General features: G+C 32.8%; 2 protein-coding genes across 4 annotated transcripts; one reads left to right on the top strand and one right to left on the bottom strand.

The window, feature by feature from the left end:
* Positions 1-2957: 2957 nt before the first annotated feature.
* On the top strand, positions 2958-8828 carry LOC112037343 (isocitrate dehydrogenase [NADP]). 3 transcript variants are annotated; one of them, XM_065774039.1, is made up of 17 exons: positions 2958-3404; positions 3750-3826; positions 4868-5030; positions 5300-5343; positions 5424-5533; positions 6053-6090; positions 6190-6267; positions 6368-6421; positions 6507-6608; positions 6788-6879; positions 7009-7112; positions 7357-7425; positions 7503-7618; positions 7783-7817; positions 7923-8065; positions 8200-8322; positions 8412-8828. In XM_065774039.1, exons 3-17 carry the CDS (start codon positions 4982-4984, stop codon positions 8503-8505), a joined length of 1251 nt encoding a protein of 416 aa, XP_065630111.1. In that variant the 5' UTR covers positions 2958-3404; positions 3750-3826; positions 4868-4981; the 3' UTR covers positions 8506-8828. The 3 variants fall into 3 exon arrangements, with proteins under 3 accessions (XP_065630111.1, XP_023925922.2, XP_065630112.1); XM_024070154.2 differs by lacking the exon at positions 3750-3826; XM_065774040.1 differs by lacking the exons at positions 2958-3404; positions 3750-3826 and having other exon boundaries at positions 4794-5030.
* A 1158-nt stretch (positions 8829-9986) lies between these two features.
* Positions 9987-12890, bottom strand: LOC112037340 (pentatricopeptide repeat-containing protein At1g79540). Its single transcript, XM_024070150.2, has one exon. It carries the CDS (start codon positions 12710-12712, stop codon positions 10340-10342), a length of 2373 nt encoding a protein of 790 aa, XP_023925918.2. The 5' UTR covers positions 12713-12890; the 3' UTR covers positions 9987-10339.
* Between the last annotated feature and the right edge of the window lie 6886 nt (positions 12891-19776).

Raw genomic sequence — 19776 nt, 5'->3', positions numbered from 1 at the left:
AGAGAGAGAGAGAGAGAGAGAGAGAGAGAGAGAGTATTCATTTTTTGTGTGGGCAAAATATGAAAAGAGAGAATAGAAAAATTATATAATAAATAAAATGAGAAAAGAAGAGTCACAATAAAAGAAGATGAATGGATGCAAAAAATTGTAACGTTAAGGTATAAAGTAGTGGAGAGATAAAAATGTAAAAATGAGGGAAAATGTTAGAGGAAGAATAATTATAAGTTGACAAATTAATAAAGAGGAAAATAGTTTAAAATGAGAGAGAAAGTGTTAGAAATATGTGGATGATGTGGCTGTTAATGTGATTAAACTGAAGCGTAGTAACAATAAATATTATGTTTCATCTTTTATATGTGTGTGTGTATATTGTCTATAGCCTCCGTTTATTTTGATAGAAAACTTTATGTGAAATAATTTATTTTTTTTTTTTTGTGTTTTTTCGTGTTTGGTAAAATCAGGGGGAAAAAGAGAGTCAATACTGTCTATCATTAATGAAAACCTATTAAAAGTATGACTTCTTTTTTGAGGTTATTTTTTCGCTAAACTTTTTAGACAANGATGAACTAAATACAACATACTAATTCCCCCTTGCCTTCCTTCGTATAGCTAATTAAGCATTAACTGTACTCTCGTCATATTCACAGAGTTGTATTTTCTTGTTAAGAAAATGGTTTAAATGTTATCTTTTATTGTCAGTAGACATACTCTTGTTGTATTATATGCCTTCTATCATAACATTTTTTATAACAGTGTCCTCTTGCCGTAAGCGAGTGATCAAGATCTTGGTGAAAGGATTCTAGCTTGCGCACAAGCTGGCTTGAGGTGGGTTTCCATCAAGCCAGTCTTGACTCTCCTACCCCAGAATCATTGGGCCACAGTGCGGCAAGAAGCAGTCTAGCTCAAAAAGGAAAAAACACAAAAAGGCCCACCACAATATTATTATTTTTATAAGTGGTCTATATTCTTTAAACTTTTTTTTTATAGTGTGTTCTTTTTTTTTTTTTTTTTTTTGGGATACAACTAAAATTTTAAGTTTCAAATTAATGATTCAAAATTCTCATTCTCTTAAAGAGATAATTGTCATAATTATCAAACCTCATCACAAATTTACGATTGGTATTACTCAAATAATTGATAGACACGTTCAAATACATAGCCATGTAGATTTTGTTTTAATATGAACTCAAATTCTCAGTTTCAAAATATATTAAGAATTAGCTCAAACTAAAACGATAAGAGAGAGAGAGTAACAAAAAAAAAAAAAAATCGTTCCAACTAAATAAAGAAAACGAAGATATAGTATACACTATTTTAAGGTTCTACTAAATATAGAAAAATAAAATAATTTTTTTAAAAATAATTTAAAAAAATTACTCATTTTTCAGAAAAGGACAACGTCAAAACAAAGTTTAGCCTCTCATGGATCACATTTTTTCGTACATCTAAATATTCCAATATCAAAAAAAATTATCTAATATAGAATAATTTGGAATATTAGACATTTTTAAAAAGTCCAATATTCCAATATTAATTTTTTAAAAAGAGTAATAAAGTTAACAAAAATAAGTTTAAAAATTAGACATTTTTTTAATATTGGAATATTAGACATTTTTAACGTAATTTGTAGTGAAAAAAAATGCAAAAATAAGTATAGATTTTTTTTTTTTTTTAATTTTTAAAGATAGAGAAAAAGGGTATATTAGAAAAATAATGAAAATTGTGTTCATTGGTTTTATAAAGAAAAAGAATATTTTAGGGGAAATTACACTTTGCCGATAGGGGCGGCTCTAGGATTTTTGTCTGGGGGGTCAATAAGAAACATAATCACTTTGAATGTATTGATTTTGCTTCATTAGATTTTCACTATTCTTAAGAGCTTGGTTATTGGCACTATTAATACCTTCATCATGTAGGTCTAGATTTTCTTTCTTGTTCCAACTATTGAATCTCTTTGTCACAAAACTGTCACCTCTAAATTACATACCAACATCTTGTCTCAATAGGTAACAATATAAACAATATATAACATCCTTTTCAATACTATATTCCAACCAACTTTCATAATTTTTAAACCATTTAGGATTAAATTGACGCTTAAGTTTACCAATTTTTGTTTGAGGAAAATTGTGTTCATAAGGTTGGCATGGTTTTTTTAGTAAATAATATCTTTTTATTTCATCTCGATCATTAGGATGATAAAATGAAATCTTTTTTCGTAGCCCAGGTTCCGAAGAAAAATTGTTCACATCAACACGACCATGTTTAGAAGATGAATCTTAAGTAAGATATGAATCTTGAGTAGAAGATGAATCTTGCAGCTTACGAGGTTTCCTTATTACAAATTTATCCATGATACTAGCAAAAGAACAAAAAATAAACTATAAGTTCATTTGACATATTTTTTTCTAATACAATAAATATATTAATTATTGTTTTTAAGTATTTTTTTTTTGTAATTTTTTTTAATTTATAAGTTTACAATTCTTTAAATGTTTTATATTTTTATTGTCTTTAGTATTAGTGTATTGATCAAGTTACATAGCCAACAATCACTCACAACTCACAAGCCACATTCAACAAAATTAAAAAACAACTCACAAGTCACAAATTAATCAAATAGTAAAAGTGGCAAGTAATAACTCAGCTTTATATCAAACAATCACTCACAACTCACAAGGCACGTTCAACGAAATTAAAAAACAACCCACAAGCCACAAATTAGTCAAATAGTGAGAGTGATAAAGAAATAACTCAACTTTATATCAAATCAGTAAAACACTCACAGCAACCACCCAACAGTAAAGAAACTCAAACACAAGTACTCATCAACAATAAAACACTATAAACTAATAAAAGTAAGTGCTATAAGTTTATAACCCACAGGCCCACACACAGTCCCACACACGGTCAGACTTTAGAGACTCAAAACTCAAGTTGAGTTCCACAACATCAGAGGTTCAGAACACGGTTTTTAGAGACTCAAAACATCAGAATTTCAGAACACAGTTTTTAACGCCACAGCTCCCACACAGTCACACACACGGTCCCATATTCAAAAACTCAAAAAAACAATCAAACGATAACACCACACAGGGGCGGCGGTACAAGACACTATAAATACACTCACACAGATTTAGTGAAATAGCATATCAAAATAAAACACTACAAATACACTCACACAGATTTAGTGAAATAGCATATCAAAACACTATAAACACACTCTCGAAAGAGAGAGAGAGAGAGAGAGAGAGAGCTGAAAAACCAGATCAAGCGGCGGCAGAAGGCAGACCAAGCGGCGGTGGCGGCGGCGGCGGCGGCAGCAGATTTTGTGTGTGTGAAGCAGAGGCAGCCTTTTTTCTTTGAGTTTAGAGATTGAAAAAGGATAATGAGAGATTTTGGAGGTTAGGCAACTCCACATTCTTAAGTTTTATTTGACCCTTTCTTTTATTTATTATTTTTCAAATTTTGATTTATGGGCTTTTTATTTCTAAGATTAAAGACTACAAAATTTTTTTTTTGGACTTCTCTTTCTTTTCTTTTTTTTCCTTTTTTTTTTTTTTTGGAGTTTAAGTTGGGCTTTAAAAAAATAAAAGGGTCAGGTTGATGGTGAGGGGTGCAAATTTGTATTGGAGGTGTTAAAAAAAATATATATATATATATAATATAAAAATTTCGGGTCACGGGGTTCAAGTGAACCCCCTGACTATAATGTACCACCCCTGACTTTGCCTAATTGTGTTTTGCAGGAGAAATTATTATTTACACTTAGAGGAGACCTGACGCAGTCCTCTCTTATTAATAAGATGATGCTATTTATATAAATGTACGTGTGAACTTTCTAATTAGTACAATGAATAAAAAATAAAATTACGTACGTGTGGACTTTCTAATTAGTACAACGAATAAAAAATAAAATTATCGGATGATGTTACATTTATATAAATAACATCATTTTATTAGTTGGGAGATTAATAAGGAAATTTCTCTCCATAGTAAGGATAAAGCGACATTATTGGTTGTTTGTCTAATATTATTGGCTATTTTAGGGTGTAGTTGAGATCCGCTTATTTTGTTGAAACTGAAAATTTTTTGTTAAAAATACGATAAATAAATGTGAAAATTAGATAAAATAGTCCGGTAAGACTCATGATTAAAATTAGTTATCCAAACGCAACCTTAATGTGTTAAAATAAAAGATTTAAAAGTTGATATATGAAAAGATTTTTTTTTTTTTTTTGAAAATCATATATGAAAAGATAATGTAAAATTTAGATTTTAATTTTTACAAAACTTAGGTTATGTTTGGTAACATTTTTTGTTTTTATTTTTAAAAACTTGTTTTTGGGAATATAAAGAAAAATAATTTTCTTATATTTTTGAAATAAAAACATGTTTGGTTAGTTTAAATTAAAAATATAATTTTTTAAAGAAAAAAATAAAAAATATTAAAATATATTGTTATTAGGATTTGAACTCTAATACTAACTCATTAACATTGAATGTGTGTTTTTATTAACTTTTAAAAATTAGAAATTGAAAACAACATTTTACATATTTTTAATTTTCTGCACAATTTGAATTTTAAGAACAACTTTTATTTTTTATCCATTTTAAACTGTCATACAAATTTTCTAGTCTCAAAAATAAAAAATTATTTTTAAAAACAAAAAATAAGTAGAAAAAATAGTTAACAAACGTATCCTTAACTTTTATATCTTCCTTTATTCTTGATTTTTGATTGTTTTTATTTTATTTTATTTAATTTTTTATGTTATAAGAGGATAGATACATCAAATGATAACAAAGATACAAATTTACCCCATTTTTACTTCTAACGAGAGACAAACTTTTGGACATCTCAAAGCCTTGGTTCCGAGGTTGCGTCGAGAGTTTGGAGTTTGAAGTCGGTGTTCCAGACAACGCTGAAGAACAACATCAACGCACAACAAACGACATCATCATCTATTACAATTTACAAATGGGATTCCAGAAGATTAAGGTGGCCAACCCCATCGTGGAAATGGATGGTAATTATTAATTCGCACTGTTCATCATCTGTTACAATCATGTTTTAATTATTATTACATATAATCATTCAATTTCTACAAAACCCAGAAACAAAACATGTTGCACAAATCAAGTTCTAATTGTTCATATGTGTGTTGGCTTGATATCAAAATGAACTATCAAAAGCGCCACTACATGAATTATGACAACAAGACTACTTTGACTCATTGAGTGTGTAATTTTCATCAGCTATTTTTTTAATATTCAAATCATTGCTTTACTGATGCAGGAGATGAAATGACTCGAATCTTTTGGAAATCAATCAAAGACAAGGTCTTTTTACATTCATAATTCATAATTCATTTCCTTTTTTTTCTTGGGTATTGTGTAACTTTTGTATTGATTCTCCGCAGCTTATATTTCCCTTTGTGGAGTTGGATATCAAGTACTTTGATCTTGGTCTCCCTAATCGTGATGCCACTAATGATAATGTTACAATTGAAAGTGCTCAAGCCACTCTTAGGTATATATATGCCTTTATCTTTTTTATCTCATAGTTCATACCTTCTATTTTCTTAACATCATCATCATCATTTTTTTTTTTTTTTTATTTTTTTGAGATTGATAAATTAAACACGCACCCAGTGAGTTTTGAAACCATGACCTCACCCCACCGTTCGTTTCCAGAGGAGGAACTTAAGTTTTATTCGAGTTAGTGCTTAATTAACATTATCAATTATCACCATTTTCTGCAAATTATGTCTCATTGACATTTCAAATAGTGTTGGTTTTCCTTTTGAAGAATGCATTGCTGTTTAGCATTGTCTCAAAGGAAGAGATTGTGATTGCTTGTCTCTCTTCTTCTTCTTCTTCTTTTTTTTTTGGTTTGAATAGCTTGCTTGTATAGTTGTTAGAACTTAGAAGTGTTCTCAATTCCTGTGGAGGCTACTTACTTATATGTACAGTCTTTCACAAAATTTTGCTACCCTTTAGTGCCATTTATTTTTGCTGTTTAATTCATCCTATCATTTGCCCTTTCTAGGTACAATGTAGCAATAAAGTGTGCAACTATAACTCCAGGTACTCATTCCTAACCTCAATTGGAATGACCCAAATTTAACAGATGAAATTTTGGCCCACTAACTGGCTTATGTGTAAAATTGGTTTGGTTTTTGATAGATGAAGCTCGTGTCAAGGAGTTCAGGTTGAAACAAATGTGGAAGAGTCCAAATGGGACAATTCGGAATATTTTAAATGGTCAATGAACTTCCCTGATGGTTTTTTTGTGTCCTTTTATTTGCTCCAAATTTTATTTTTATTAAATTAAGGGGAACATTTTGTTTTCCATTTACCACAGGTACTGTTTTCAGAGAGCCTATTATCTGCAAAAACATCCCCCGTCTTGTCCCAGGTTTGTATTTTTTTTTTCTTTTTCAGTGCCAGTTTCCTTTTCATGATGAAGCCAAGCACCCAGGTTGACTAGGTATTCTCTTCAGGTTGGACAAAGCCAATATGCATTGGAAGGCATGCTTTTGGTGATCAGTACAGGGCAACTGATATTGTTATACAAGAATCTGGAAAACTTAAATTGGTATTTGGTAAAATCCTTCTTTCAATCATGAGCTTCTCAATACTCTTTTTAGTTTCACTTTTTATGGAGACTTGTTAAAGTCTGCACAAAAGCTGAATTCAGCTTAGTTTTTCTGTCCTATATTTCCATCAATGCCTTCATATGTAATAATAATCATCTTATCGAGGGAAATTGGAATATCTGCAGTACCCAATGGACATAATGAGAAGAAAGAGTTTGAGGTTTTCAACTTTACGGGTGCAGGAGGTGTAGCCTTGTCCATGTACAACACTGATGAGGTTCAGATTTCCATAAATGCTTGTTCTTTTCCCTTGCTTCCTTTAATACTTGCACCTACCCTGAAATTGACTTGCTGGAAGAGTTTTTTTATGTTGTTTTTATTTTTCATTTTTTTGCCTTGATAACAGTCTATTCGTGCTTTTGCTGAGGCTTCAATGAATACTGCTTACCAGAAAAAGTGGCCTCTTTATCTTAGCACTAAAAATACCATTCTTAAGAAATATGATGGAAGGTATGCTGTTGCTTGTTGGACTTTCTTTTCTCTTCTCATTCTGCTCAATTTTTGTTGCAAACCAAATTATCAAAGCCCCTCTTGTACCTTCATGTGTGAAAGAGAGACAGAGAGAAATGGGGTGTTAATGTATAATTTTCTGTGATTTTTTTGGGGTCATTTTTTGTCCTTGTGACTTGATTATCTGTCTTATGCTCTTACTGATTATGTATTGTCATTTTATTATCTTGTGCTTTTCATGAAGATTCAAGGACATATTTCAGGAAGTTTATGAAACTCAATGGAAATCTAAGTTTGAAGCTGCAGGGATATGGTGAGATATCAAACTATCATGCTAATTAGTTTATACAGTTTGAGAAGCTTGTCATCAACTTACAGCTGAATTGGTAGGTATGAACACCGTCTCATAGATGATATGGTTGCTTATGCCATGAAAAGTGAAGGAGGTTATGTATGGGCTTGCAAAAACTATGATGGGGATGTGCAGAGTGATATGTTAGCCCAAGGTTTGCATCAGTATGGAAATAATCTGTGATTCACATATCATTCTTTGTAACTTTTGCTACTTTTGTTGTAAGTAAATGGAAAGGGGCTTGCTCTGTGAGTGCCCTAGCCAAGGTATTCAATTATTAATTTAGCTTATGATAAAACAAATTTATCATTGATACAGGATTTGGATCTCTTGGGATGATGACATCAGTGCTGGTATATCTTGCTGTTCTCCTTTTTGTCTTCCCCAATTATTTTTGCATTTCATTCTGGTCCATTTTTCACTTCTAAACCTAATCATAAGTCGGAATGGGATTGCAGGTGTGCCCAGATGGAAAGACTATTGAATCTGAAGCAGCCCATGGGACAGTGACCCGCCACTACCGGGTCCATCAGAAAGGTGGTGAAACCAGCACAAACAGCATAGCATCCATTTTTGCTTGGACTCGAGGTCTTGCACACAGGTATCATATGTATTTATTCTTTTATATGGATGAATTCTTGTACAATTATTGTTCTTGAAAGTTAAAAATTTTAGGAATGGGATTCTTTTCTTATTAAATCATCAAATAAAAATTGAATAAATCAATGTTATCAGGGCAAAGTTGGACAGCAATGCCAGACTTTTGGATTTTACTGAGAAATTGGAAGCAGCCTGTGTTGGAACGGTGGAATCAGGAAAGATGACTAAGGATCTTGCACTTCTTATTCATGGGCCCAAGTAATTTCTGTTAAAAGGATATTTCTGTAGAAAGTTATGCTGTTGTGCTTAATTTTTATGTATAATCAAAACTTTCATGTTTGGTATAGGGTTACTAGGTCTCAGTATCTAAATACCGAAGAGTTCATTGATGCTGTAGCCAAGGAGCTGAGAGCAAGACTGTCTACAAGGGCAAAGTTGTAAAGAAATGCCACCGACTTGGTTTTATGCTTGGAAATAAGGTTGCAGTATGCTTCTACTCATAAGCGGCATCAACTTCTGAATTAATATACTTTTTTGGTCTCTCAACTTATTCTATCAATCCTCTGATCCCTCACTGAATGTTGGAGGAGAAGAAAAAGAGACATTAAAGACAATTTGGGAAATTATAAAATAAAATGGTAGAAGACTGAATGCTCTTTGTAATATTTTCTGGTACTGTTTTTTCTAATTAGCCTGCTATATAGGCCACTGACACTAATTTACAGAGGTAAATGATATAATCTGAAAGATATTGATTGCTCCAACTGGTTTGAAGGTAAGATGGTAGCTTTTATGAAGGAGATTTGTAGGTAAATGATATATTTCTATTTTGATGTTGAGTCATTTCTGCCGAGCCTCGTAACTTAGGCTTGTTACCAAGTGGGGCATTAAAATGATTGGATCTACGTGTGAATTGCTAAGATAGAATCATGCCCAGGGTCCATGGGCGTAGTGGGCCAACCCCTGCAATCTCAAACAATCGATTATTGAATATTAGATTGCTTTCCTCACAATCATGTTGAGTCATTTGTAATGTATTGATTACTCTCTTTGTCATTGTCTTAAATATCTCTTCCATTCCTTCAACTACAATGAACTTGGAATGGAATCATTGCAATAGTTTCTCACTGCATCTGCTGCCCATAAGGGATATGCTCCAGCTTGAATTGTTGCCAAAGGCACAAATAAGTTTTTGCACTACAAAATTATGCATAAAAAAATAAGTTTATGAATTGAATAATAAATAACATTCGATTAGCACAAAAATTAACATACATGTTAAAAATATAAAAAACATGCAATTTAATGGTTGGATTTTCAAAATTATGTAAAAGTGTGTCCCAGAATTTTATGAACCTATAAAAATGTAAAATAAAAATAAAAAATAAAAACAAATAACCATAGATTCTGTATTTTTGTGCAAGGTCCAGAGTAATATATATTCAAATCTCAAAGACAAAATCATCAATATTAATTAAGGCCATGGAGGTCATATATGGACGTTGTTTCTTCATTGCCTATGGAATATGGCAATAATTACAAACAGCAGCTTGAGAGGTAACAGATAGAGAGAGTTCCGAAAATTTGGATCCTAAGGCATAAGCAAATAGTAAACGTTGCTCTTGTGAGAATACGAGTAGTTCATCCTACAACAGCAGCAGTGCTGAATGAAAAAGGAGCAAAATATATGATTATGCTTCAAGAGGATACTAAATTCCACAGAATATCACAAATTATGGTCATCACAGATGAAGCAAAAATTGCAGAAATTTTCAGGTTTTTCATTGAACAGAATTTACATTGATCCTACAATCAAACCTGGTACTTTTCATCAGAATGTTTGAGGTTACAACGTGGAAAAAAAAATAGATTATGAAACATCAAAACAACTTTGAATTCATGATAAAAATGAATTAATGGTGTTCTCTCAAGTCAACAATGTTACATTTCACCAAAAATAGGTTCAACAAAGTTACAAAAGGTTCAGGTATGCATTACAAAAATTTCTAGATGCATAGGAATTTATCCATGCCATCCACTTCCTTAGTCGTATTAACACTCATTTCTCATACTAACTAGAACAAATCAATTCCACTCCCAAAGTACCTACTCCAAGGGCTACAAGGCTGGGAAAAGAATCTCCAAAATGGGGTTGGTTATTAATATCAAATTGAGACTATTTTTTTACAACAGCTGTCCTGATGAGGACAGAATGTTTAAGAATTGTTCCAAAAGAATCCATTATTAACTGCAATTTGTCTGCCATTGCCAATAATCATCCAGGGGACGCATTCTCAATCTCCTGCGTGTTCCAATGACCATATAAGAGGAATTTTGTAGATCGGTAAAGATAAGCATCCAAATCATATCCGAAAGACTTCATTTTACTTACAAGGTCCAGGACATACTTGTTCCTTTCTTGGGAACGAAGTACATAATTAAGCAGCTGGTTGCAAGTGCGTGGCGTCAACATGAGACCTTTCTCTAAGGTATAATGGAACACATTTATTGCCAACTCCAGCTTCTCTTCATGGCAGAGACAACGAATCAACTTCGCACAACTTGGGGGAGTGACAACAACCTTACACTCCTCAAGAACAGAAAATATCATCATAGCATCTTTTACTCTTCTTGCTTGACACAACCCAATAAGCACAATGGTATATGGCCCCAAGTCAAAATCTTTCTTTTTAAAATCCATTTCAAGTAAGCCCCGAATAGCCTTTTCCACTTCTCCTTTCTCAAAATGTTCCTCTACAGCTTTTATGGCCTCCTCTTCGCTGCCAGGAAGGTTCCTCAGATACTTTAACCAAAGACTAAATGCTAATGAAACCTTCTTTTTCCTGCATGAATGGGTCATAAGTGATTTATAAACTGCAAAGCTAGGTGTACAGCCATTCCTTTCCATTTGATCAAAGACCCCAAATGCATCCTCTTCTCTATCAAGCCTTTGAAGCCTGTCTATAAGTGTTCCATATGTAACAGAATCTGGAGAGAGCCCTTTTAGCTGCAGGTCCTTGAAGAGCTTGAAAGCACCATTTATGTTCTCAGCCTTGCAAAATCCATTTATCAGAATGTTGTACGTTGTGATGTCAGGTACAACTCCACTGTCAGCAAGCTGCATGAGAAGTTTGTAGGCCTTAAGAATCAATCCTGAATCACACAGTTGCTCCACCATTGTTTGGAGGCTGGCACTATCAAGAACCCGATTGGCACCTTGAGAAAGCCGAAGAAATAAGGAAGGATTTCTCCCTATCTCCATTTTATAGAATAGAAGATGAGCTTCCTCAAGCTCCCCTGCCTTACAAAGGCCATCAATAAGAGCATTGAAGGTTACGACAGAAGGAACACAACCAAGCTTCTCCATCTCCTTGAATATCTGTTGTGCCTCACCAACCAACCCATTCCTACACAAACCACAAATGAGAATGGTGTAAGTGCAGGCATCAGGGAAGCAACCATTCTTTGAAATCTCAAGTCGGAGAGACTGAGCCTTATCCAAAAGACCCATATCACAAAACCCTTTAATTAAAGCATTGTAACAATAAGTATCCGGAACCAAATCCCTCTCAGCCATCTCATCCAACAACTTCAACGCCTCCTTAACCCTGCCTGCATCTGACAACCCCCGAATTATAATTGTGTACAAAACAACATCCGGCTCAAAATCTTCCTCCATCATTTTTCTAAACCACGACATTGCTTCATCATATCTCTTGGCTCTAAACAAACCATCAATCAAACTACTATACCCTTTGAGGCCAAGATCATATCCGTCCCTCTCAAACGTTTCTAAAAGCCCATAAGCCTCATCGATCTTACCTAACTTACAAAACCCATTAAGCAAAGCATTGTAAGTAATAACATCAGGACACTGCCCACGCTCTTTCATCGTATTCAACAGTCTAAGTGCCTCATCAGGCCTCTTCCCCTGACACAACCCGACAAGAATAATAGTATAAGTTATTTCATTTGGCCAAATATCCCTGTGGGTCATTTCATCAAACAACTGGAGTGCATCCTTAGTCTTGCCAGATTTACACATCCCATCAATCAAAATGCTATAAGTAGCCACATTGGGATTACAATTTAACTTCAACATCTGATTATAAACAGCTAAAGCTAACAAAAACACCTGCTTTTGAACCATAACATGTAAAACAGAGTTGTAAGTGAAAACATCAGGCTTACAGTCAAAATCTTTCATGGTAGAAAAGACTTCCACGGCCTTTTCAGCAAAACCCATCTGAGCATAGCCTGAAATCAAGACCCTAAAAGCATCAGAAGGGATTGGAAAGCCAGAGTTTTTGAGGTCTTGAAGAGTGTTCCAGTACAAGTCAAAGGAATGAGGATGGTCCTCAACGAGCATGTGAAGGACAAGAGAGTCAGAGAAAGTGCTACGGAGGCGTTTGGTTTGGGAAGCCCAGATGAAGAAGCGGAAACCCAGTTGGGGATTTGGGTTTTGTTGAATGACAGAGGCGACTATGTGGGAAGAGAGATGGGGAAGTAAGCGTTCTAAGGCGGGTTGGTTAGGAGTGGCTTTGTAGAGGATGGAGAGGACTAGATTGGAAATAGCAGTAGTGGTGGCAGAGTCGAACCATGGTGGTTTTTCAGTTCGGAGGAAAAGAGCAGGGAGTTTCGTGGCCATGGCCAATGAGCTCTCCTCATCTCATTATTTTATGGGTTTCTGGTTTTGGTTTTAGTTTTGCAACAATGGAGTGAAATACAAATACAAATACAAATGTACTAAACTAAAACAGTGGCATAGTACTGCCAAGGCTTGGGCCAACCCCAACTGGATCAAGTATAAATATAAATGGAGTGTTGGCGAGGTTTTTCAGACGGTTGAAAAAGAACCTTAGATGAAAATGAAAATTTCAGACGGTTGTTCTCAAACATATATATTGGTTTTTTTTTTTTTTTTTTTTAATTGTGCTTTTTTTTATAGTTTAGGAGAGGATAGATTTGATCTATAATGAAAATTTCAGACGGTTGTTCTCAAACATATATATTGGTTTTTTTTTTTTTTTTTTTTAATTGTGCTTTTTTTTATAGTTTAGGAGAGGATAGATTTGATCTAAATATTTCAATTGAAAATATCAAAAAAAAAATGTTATTTAAACTTTTAACTTTTTGGCATTTTGGTATGAGGCAATGTTTTAAGATTCTAAAGAATGTTAAAAAATTTCAATGTTTTGTTGCAAATTACATTCGAGAATCAAATACCAGGAAATTTGAATTACCAACTAACCCTTTTTGTAAGAATGTGAATTCTCCTTAAAACAGACTAGGTATCTAGATTCCAAAACTTAAAAGAAATTACATTTGGTATCCAAATTCCCAAATTTAAAAGAAATTATATTTGTTATAAATTGACAATTTGATTTTTGATAAAACAAAAATCAAATCATCAATATCTTCTATACAAATAATAATAATAATAATCATCATCAATATCTCTTCTTGCCAAAGCAACATAAATAGAATAGGCAACTATATTGATATAGTTTTAATAAAATTGTTAGACAATAGTTTTAATGAAATTGTTAGAATATATATTTTTTATTTCATTTGACATTATTTATTTGGAGTAAGATTTAAAAAAAAAAAAAAAAATAGTGATTTGATATTGGGTCAAAGGATAGTATAGAAAAAATAAATAATTTATATAAGATTCTTAAGAATAAACAAAAAATAAGAATATTTACATTCTCAGGCTTCCAAATTGCAAGACATCACACCCCCAGTAATCTGGATACCAGAAATAATGTGGATTACCCATATCAAACATAAACAAACAAACATGGTTCATAATTATTGAGCAACTTACACACAATAGTAAAAGTAAATACCTAGTAACAATGGAGGATCCCCTTCAAACTTTTTTTTTTTTTTCACACATAAAACCTTAATAGAATTGTTAATGAATATATCAACATAGTTGTCTATCTTGTTTATGTTGTTTTGATGGGAAGAGATATTGATGATTTGTTTTATGTTTTATCTTCATTGCTTAAATGATAAGAAAAAAAATGGTTAAAATTGTCAATTTATAAAAATCACAATTTCTTTTAAGCTTGCGAATTTGGATACCTACTTGTTTTAAAAGGAATCCACATTCCTACAAAAAGGGGGTTGAGGGGGAATCCAGATACCCTGTCATCTGATTTCCTAGTGTGATTTGCTACCAAATTATTCACTCTCAATGGCAGAGCCACTCCGAAGGGGCCTTGGCAAACCCCCCCTCCCCCCCCCCCCACCCCAAATTTTGAAAAAAAAAATCTTTTTTTTGGAATTATCCTAAATAATTTGAAATTTTTTAAAGAACTTTATCATTTTGGCCCCCTAGCTGATAATATACGTATATATTTAAGAAAGTCTAAAAATAAACATAATTTTTATTTAAATAAAATACAATCCATAAATATAAATATATATATATATATGTAAAAAATTACAATAATTAAACATTTAGTATCTTTAAAATGAACACATAAGTATTTTAACCTCAACAAATAAAAGGGAAAAAATTCTAATTTTCATCTCAACAGATTTAGGGCTTACTTGTACCATAGCACTAGAAAAATTGAAAGATCATAAGCTTTGTTGATTCGCCCACCACCAAGTCCCCCACACAATTACAAAACATTTCACCTCACACAGGTGACTTTCTTTTAGTCCGTTGGTGTTTGCCTTCATCTTTTCTTTTTCTTTTTCTTTTTTTCTTTCCAATTCTTTCATTTTCCCATGCTACTTCAATTTGTGTGTTACCATAAAAATAAAATAAAAGTTTTGTGTGACACTGTGACTAGACAAGAAAGAGTTAAGAGTGAAAGAAGACTCGAAGCTTCCATAGGCCCTCACCCTCACCCCCTGTGCAGACTGCAATGCTCTGTGGCTTTATGCCCCTAGCTGGCTGGCTACCTACCACTTTCCTAGGTACTTTGCTTGCTTTTCATTTGCATTCTTTTGATTTTTTTTGCTTTACTTTTATTTACATTCTTTTTTATTTTCCTTATAATATATTATTTANAAGAGAATCTTTAAACATTTTGGGAATTCTAAAACATTATCTCGTACCAAACGCCGTAGTGTTATTTTAAGTTGTTTGTTTATGTTTCGAGAATCAAAGAATTGAGAAGATGGTAGTACCTTATAAATAAACTGTTTAAGAATATCTTTATTTTCTTTTAATGACCATGTTCTCTTACCAAAAAAAAAAAAACAATTACACTTGGAAAAGGCTATTTTCTCTAAAGAAAATAACCCTTTTATTTTTAAGGTTATTTTCTTTTTTAACTTTTCTCAAATTCATTTTCTCTAGTATATGATGAACTAAGGGTCCGTTTGGTTCCCGTAAAATATTTCCGAAAAATACTTATTTTCCGGAAATGCTATTTTCCGAAAAAGGAAAATATTTTCATGTGTTTGGTTGTATTATGAAATTATTCTGGAAAATATTTTCATGTGTTTGGTTCTATTAGGAAAATGCTATTTTCCTACCATTTTTTCACATTTTCCGGCAACAACAACAACAAATTCCGGCGGCAACAACAACAACAAATTCCGGCAACAACAACAACAAATTCCGGCAACAACAACAACAACAACAACAAAAAATTCCGGCAAACAACAACAACAACACTGTCGTCGACGAGATTGAGGGCGATGGTTCGAAGTCGAGGTCGAAGGCGATGGTTCGAAGTCGAAGGTCGAAGGCGATGGGTCGTCGGTCTGGGTCTAGGTCGACGGTCTGGGTGTGGGTCTGGGTCGAAGATCGGTGGGTCGTGGGTCTTCGTGGGTCGACGGCGAGTGGCGGTGGGTCGTGGGTCTTCGTGGGTCGACGCCGAGTGGCGGTGGGTCGCCGGAGCTGGGCTCTAGGTTCGTGGCTCTCTCTTCTTCTTCGTGGGTCGCTCCGTTTCTTCCTTCCTCTCTCTCTGTTTCTTCCTTCCTTTCTCTCTCTCTCTCTCTCTCTCTCAATTTTTTCCGGAAATACTTTGAAGTGAAAATGGGTTTATTTTCCTTATAATATATTATTTATTATTATAATAATCAATATATTATATTCTATATGGCATTATAATTTATAAATGTACTTGATTAGTTGATTAAAATATACCGTATATACTACTATATTATCATGTACTTAGTTGTTATTTATTATATTTTTTTATGCATTGACATTGAATAATTGTTTGTCTTTTATTTAGCAATCTTTGGACTATTAGAGGGTGTTTAGTTTGAGACTATCTCAAAACTCAAAAACAATAACTCAAAACTCATCATTCATTCTCATTACTCATATCTCAAAACTCTATCTTAGCAAAAAACTCAAAACTCAAAATTTTTGTTTGGTTCAAAACTCAAGCCGTGTATCTCATTTTTATTACTCAACTTTTTCAGTTTTTGGTGGAGCCCACAGCTTGCACTTTCAAAACGGTCATGTGTCTCTCGTGTGTGTGACCTTCTCTCTCCTTTCACCTAAAATTTGTCTTCCTTATCTCTCTCTCTTTCTCACACACACACACCAAATGTTAGAAAAAAGTCCATCAGCTCTACTCTTTCGCCTCCATATCCACAAGACCCATCTCCAGCAAACCCCTAAAGAAATTTCTCAAAGCTCACTCTTGTCTTCTATTGCCCAATTTCTACCGGTGAGTTTTGTTTCTTTTTTGTTATACAGGCTATGGTGTGAAGATTTCCTCCTCTTCCCCTGTCTCGAACTAACCCCAAAATCCAAGAATTGGTCTACACCCATATCCAGCAAATCTCATTTTCCTTTTCATCTCTCCCAATCGTCGATAATAGTCCCAGATTCCGTGGTTTTTTTATGTCCATTTCAGGGCTAGGGCCTCTGTTCTGTCTGAGTTTCCCTTATTCCTCTAACCCGAAAGAACCCCAAAATCAAACAATGGGTCATCCCTTATTTTCCCCACTTAATATTGTTTGCTGCCTGTGCTTGTTTACAAACTTGGTCCTAGCAAACAATTTTGGAGGAAGTGTAGTTATGGATCTAGAGAGAAGAGAGGAAAATAGAGAGGGGCTGGTGGTGTATGTAATGTGAAGCTAGAGCAAAAGTAAAGAAGATGAAAAAACTTCCAACGGTACTGATATTTGATGTGACAAGTCATTGTAGTGGGGACCACATGGTTCTACTAATTTAGTAGAATGCCATGAAACTTAGTTTTCATTCTCAAAACTCAAAATTTTGAGATATGAGTTATGAAAACAAAAATTGAAAACTTAACCAAAAAAATTTATCTCAGTGGGACCCATGGTTTTTGAGTTTTGAGTGATCAAAACTCCTAAACCAAACACCCCCTTAGTATTTTTTTTTAGTGATATATTATATATATTTTAAATTCCAATCATTTTATTTAATGAGTGATAATTTAATTTGATAAATCTAGGTTCGTGGGTAAGTTCATGGACAAGTTTAGGACTGTTGACTCATTTTTCAAAAAAAATTTATATATGCCCCCCCCCCCAAAAGATAAATTCTTGGTTCTACCACTAGTCATCTATAAGTATAAGTGCTTATGAGGTGTGAGAAGAAAATAACAGAGACTTTTGATTTTTTAGGTTTTATTTTGTCTAAATTCATTTCTTTTTGGCTTAAAAATAACCCGCTTCAATTTTTTTTTTCCTGATGTGGTTTTTTTTTTTTTTTTTTTTTTCTACTTAGTAAATAATGAGGTGGCATTTTTTATGTTAATTAATTTTTTTTTAATTATTTCCTAAGCCATCTAAGCTTCAAGTGTGTCAAATGTGCACAGCCACGTAGACATTTTCTATTAGTGAGTTAATGGTAGGGACTAAATTGACCGTAAGATAAAAATAACTGGGGTCAAATTGATTGTTACCGAAATGTAGAGACTAAATTGACTGTAACCTAAAAATGTATGAATCAAAATGGTGTTTTCGCATTTCTAATTTATGTAACATTTTCTTTATAGTCTAAATTCTTCATCCCCTTAATTTTGTATTACATCATTAATTTAACAAAAATCTCTTCATGTTATCACAACATTATTTCAAGTTATTACTTTAAAATATTTTGAACATTCTATATAAGCTTTTCACATAACAGCTTACAACATTATCCGTACATTGCGCGAGACCATTACTAGTTATCTTTTGGATATAGACCAATATCAGTTTCTTTAAGACCTTCACCTCCCTCTGTGTATGTGTGTGTTAAAAATATTTAGTATTCTCAAAAGAAAAAAAAAATCTTATTACAACACTTTTTTTTTTTTGGAGAATATATTACCCCACATAATAACTAATTTCTAATTTATGTAATATTTTCTCCCTAGTCTAAATTCTTCATCCCCTTAATTTTGCATTGCATTGTTAATTTGACAAAAACCTTTCCATGATATCACAACATTTCTTCATGTTGTTACTTTAAGATATTTCTAACATTCTATATAAGCTTTTTACATAACAGCTTATAATAGTATCTGTGCATTGCGTGAGGTCATTACTAGTTATATAAAAAGGTTGGGTTCTTTTTTCTAATTTATTTGCCGCTTTCAAAAAATTAAGTAATAATACATTTTATATTTGCGTATAACCCAAAATATGTTGGGTTGGCCCTAAATTAGGCCATATTTTTGTGGATTGTGGATTTGAACGAGATTTGAAAAGAATATATTTGAGATTGAATTGAGGTATTCAATATAAATGACACAATTCAGAGTTTACAAGTTTTTCTTTTAATTTATTTTTATTTAAAATACTCCACGCATATAAAAAATCTTCAAAGAAATTTGACCATGTTTTGCATTAAAGACATTTAACATGCCAATAACATGATTACTATTCATGATTTTGAAATTATCATAATGGTATTAGACTATTAGTACAAAGAAACCAATTTAATCGAAACTAAAGTTGTTAAAAAAAATATGAAGTTGATGGTTTTAAAAAAAAGTGCGAACGAGTAGCCCATTGAAATATTAAAAAAAAACTAATAACTTTTCATAAAATACTCAATTAAGAAGAAAACGAAGATACGAAGAAAAATAAGAAGCACGAGAACAGAGATAAGGGTAAAAGGAAGGGTAATGATGAGGGTAACGGTGGTGTCGCTATTGAGTAGAAGTGTGTTCTGATGTAATACTCATATAATCTTTTGTTTCTTTCTCACATAGAAATCAACACCACCCAACCACCCCTACAACTTTTTTAAAATCGGATCAATCCATCACAAAAACCGGCTCAAGATCTTCCTCCATCATTTTTCTAAACCACGACATTGTTTCATCATATCTCTTGGCTCTAAACAAACCATCAATCAAACTACTATACCCTTTTGAGGCCAAGATCATATTTGTCCCTCTCAGAAATTATAAGAATCCAAATGGTGAACCATAGATGGTAAACAAGTAATGTGGTTCATCATTCTGCTAAAAAACTTTCACCTGTTTAAAATTGTTAGTTAATTTTTTTTTTTTTAAATAGAAATTAATTACTGACTTAGTAATTTTAAACAAATGAAAGTTTTTTAGTGGAATGACGAACCACATCACTTATCCACTATATGACATTAAAATTTCTCCTCTCAAAGGTTTCTAAAAGCCCATAAGCCTTGTCAGTCCTAATTTTTTTTTAAGTAATGATACATGAATTTATAAAATTTATGTAGTAAACTTTGTAATACTAATATTTATACACTACAAATTAGCACCAATTTATTAACACAAC

Source organism: Quercus suber, unplaced genomic scaffold (genome assembly GCF_002906115.3).
Source record: "Quercus suber isolate HL8 unplaced genomic scaffold, Cork oak 2.0 scaffold_85, whole genome shotgun sequence".
Lineage (NCBI taxonomy): Eukaryota > Viridiplantae > Streptophyta > Magnoliopsida > Fagales > Fagaceae > Quercus > Quercus suber.
The sequence above is the reverse complement of the archived record's forward strand: the minus strand, read 5'-3'. Positions and strand labels throughout refer to the sequence as shown.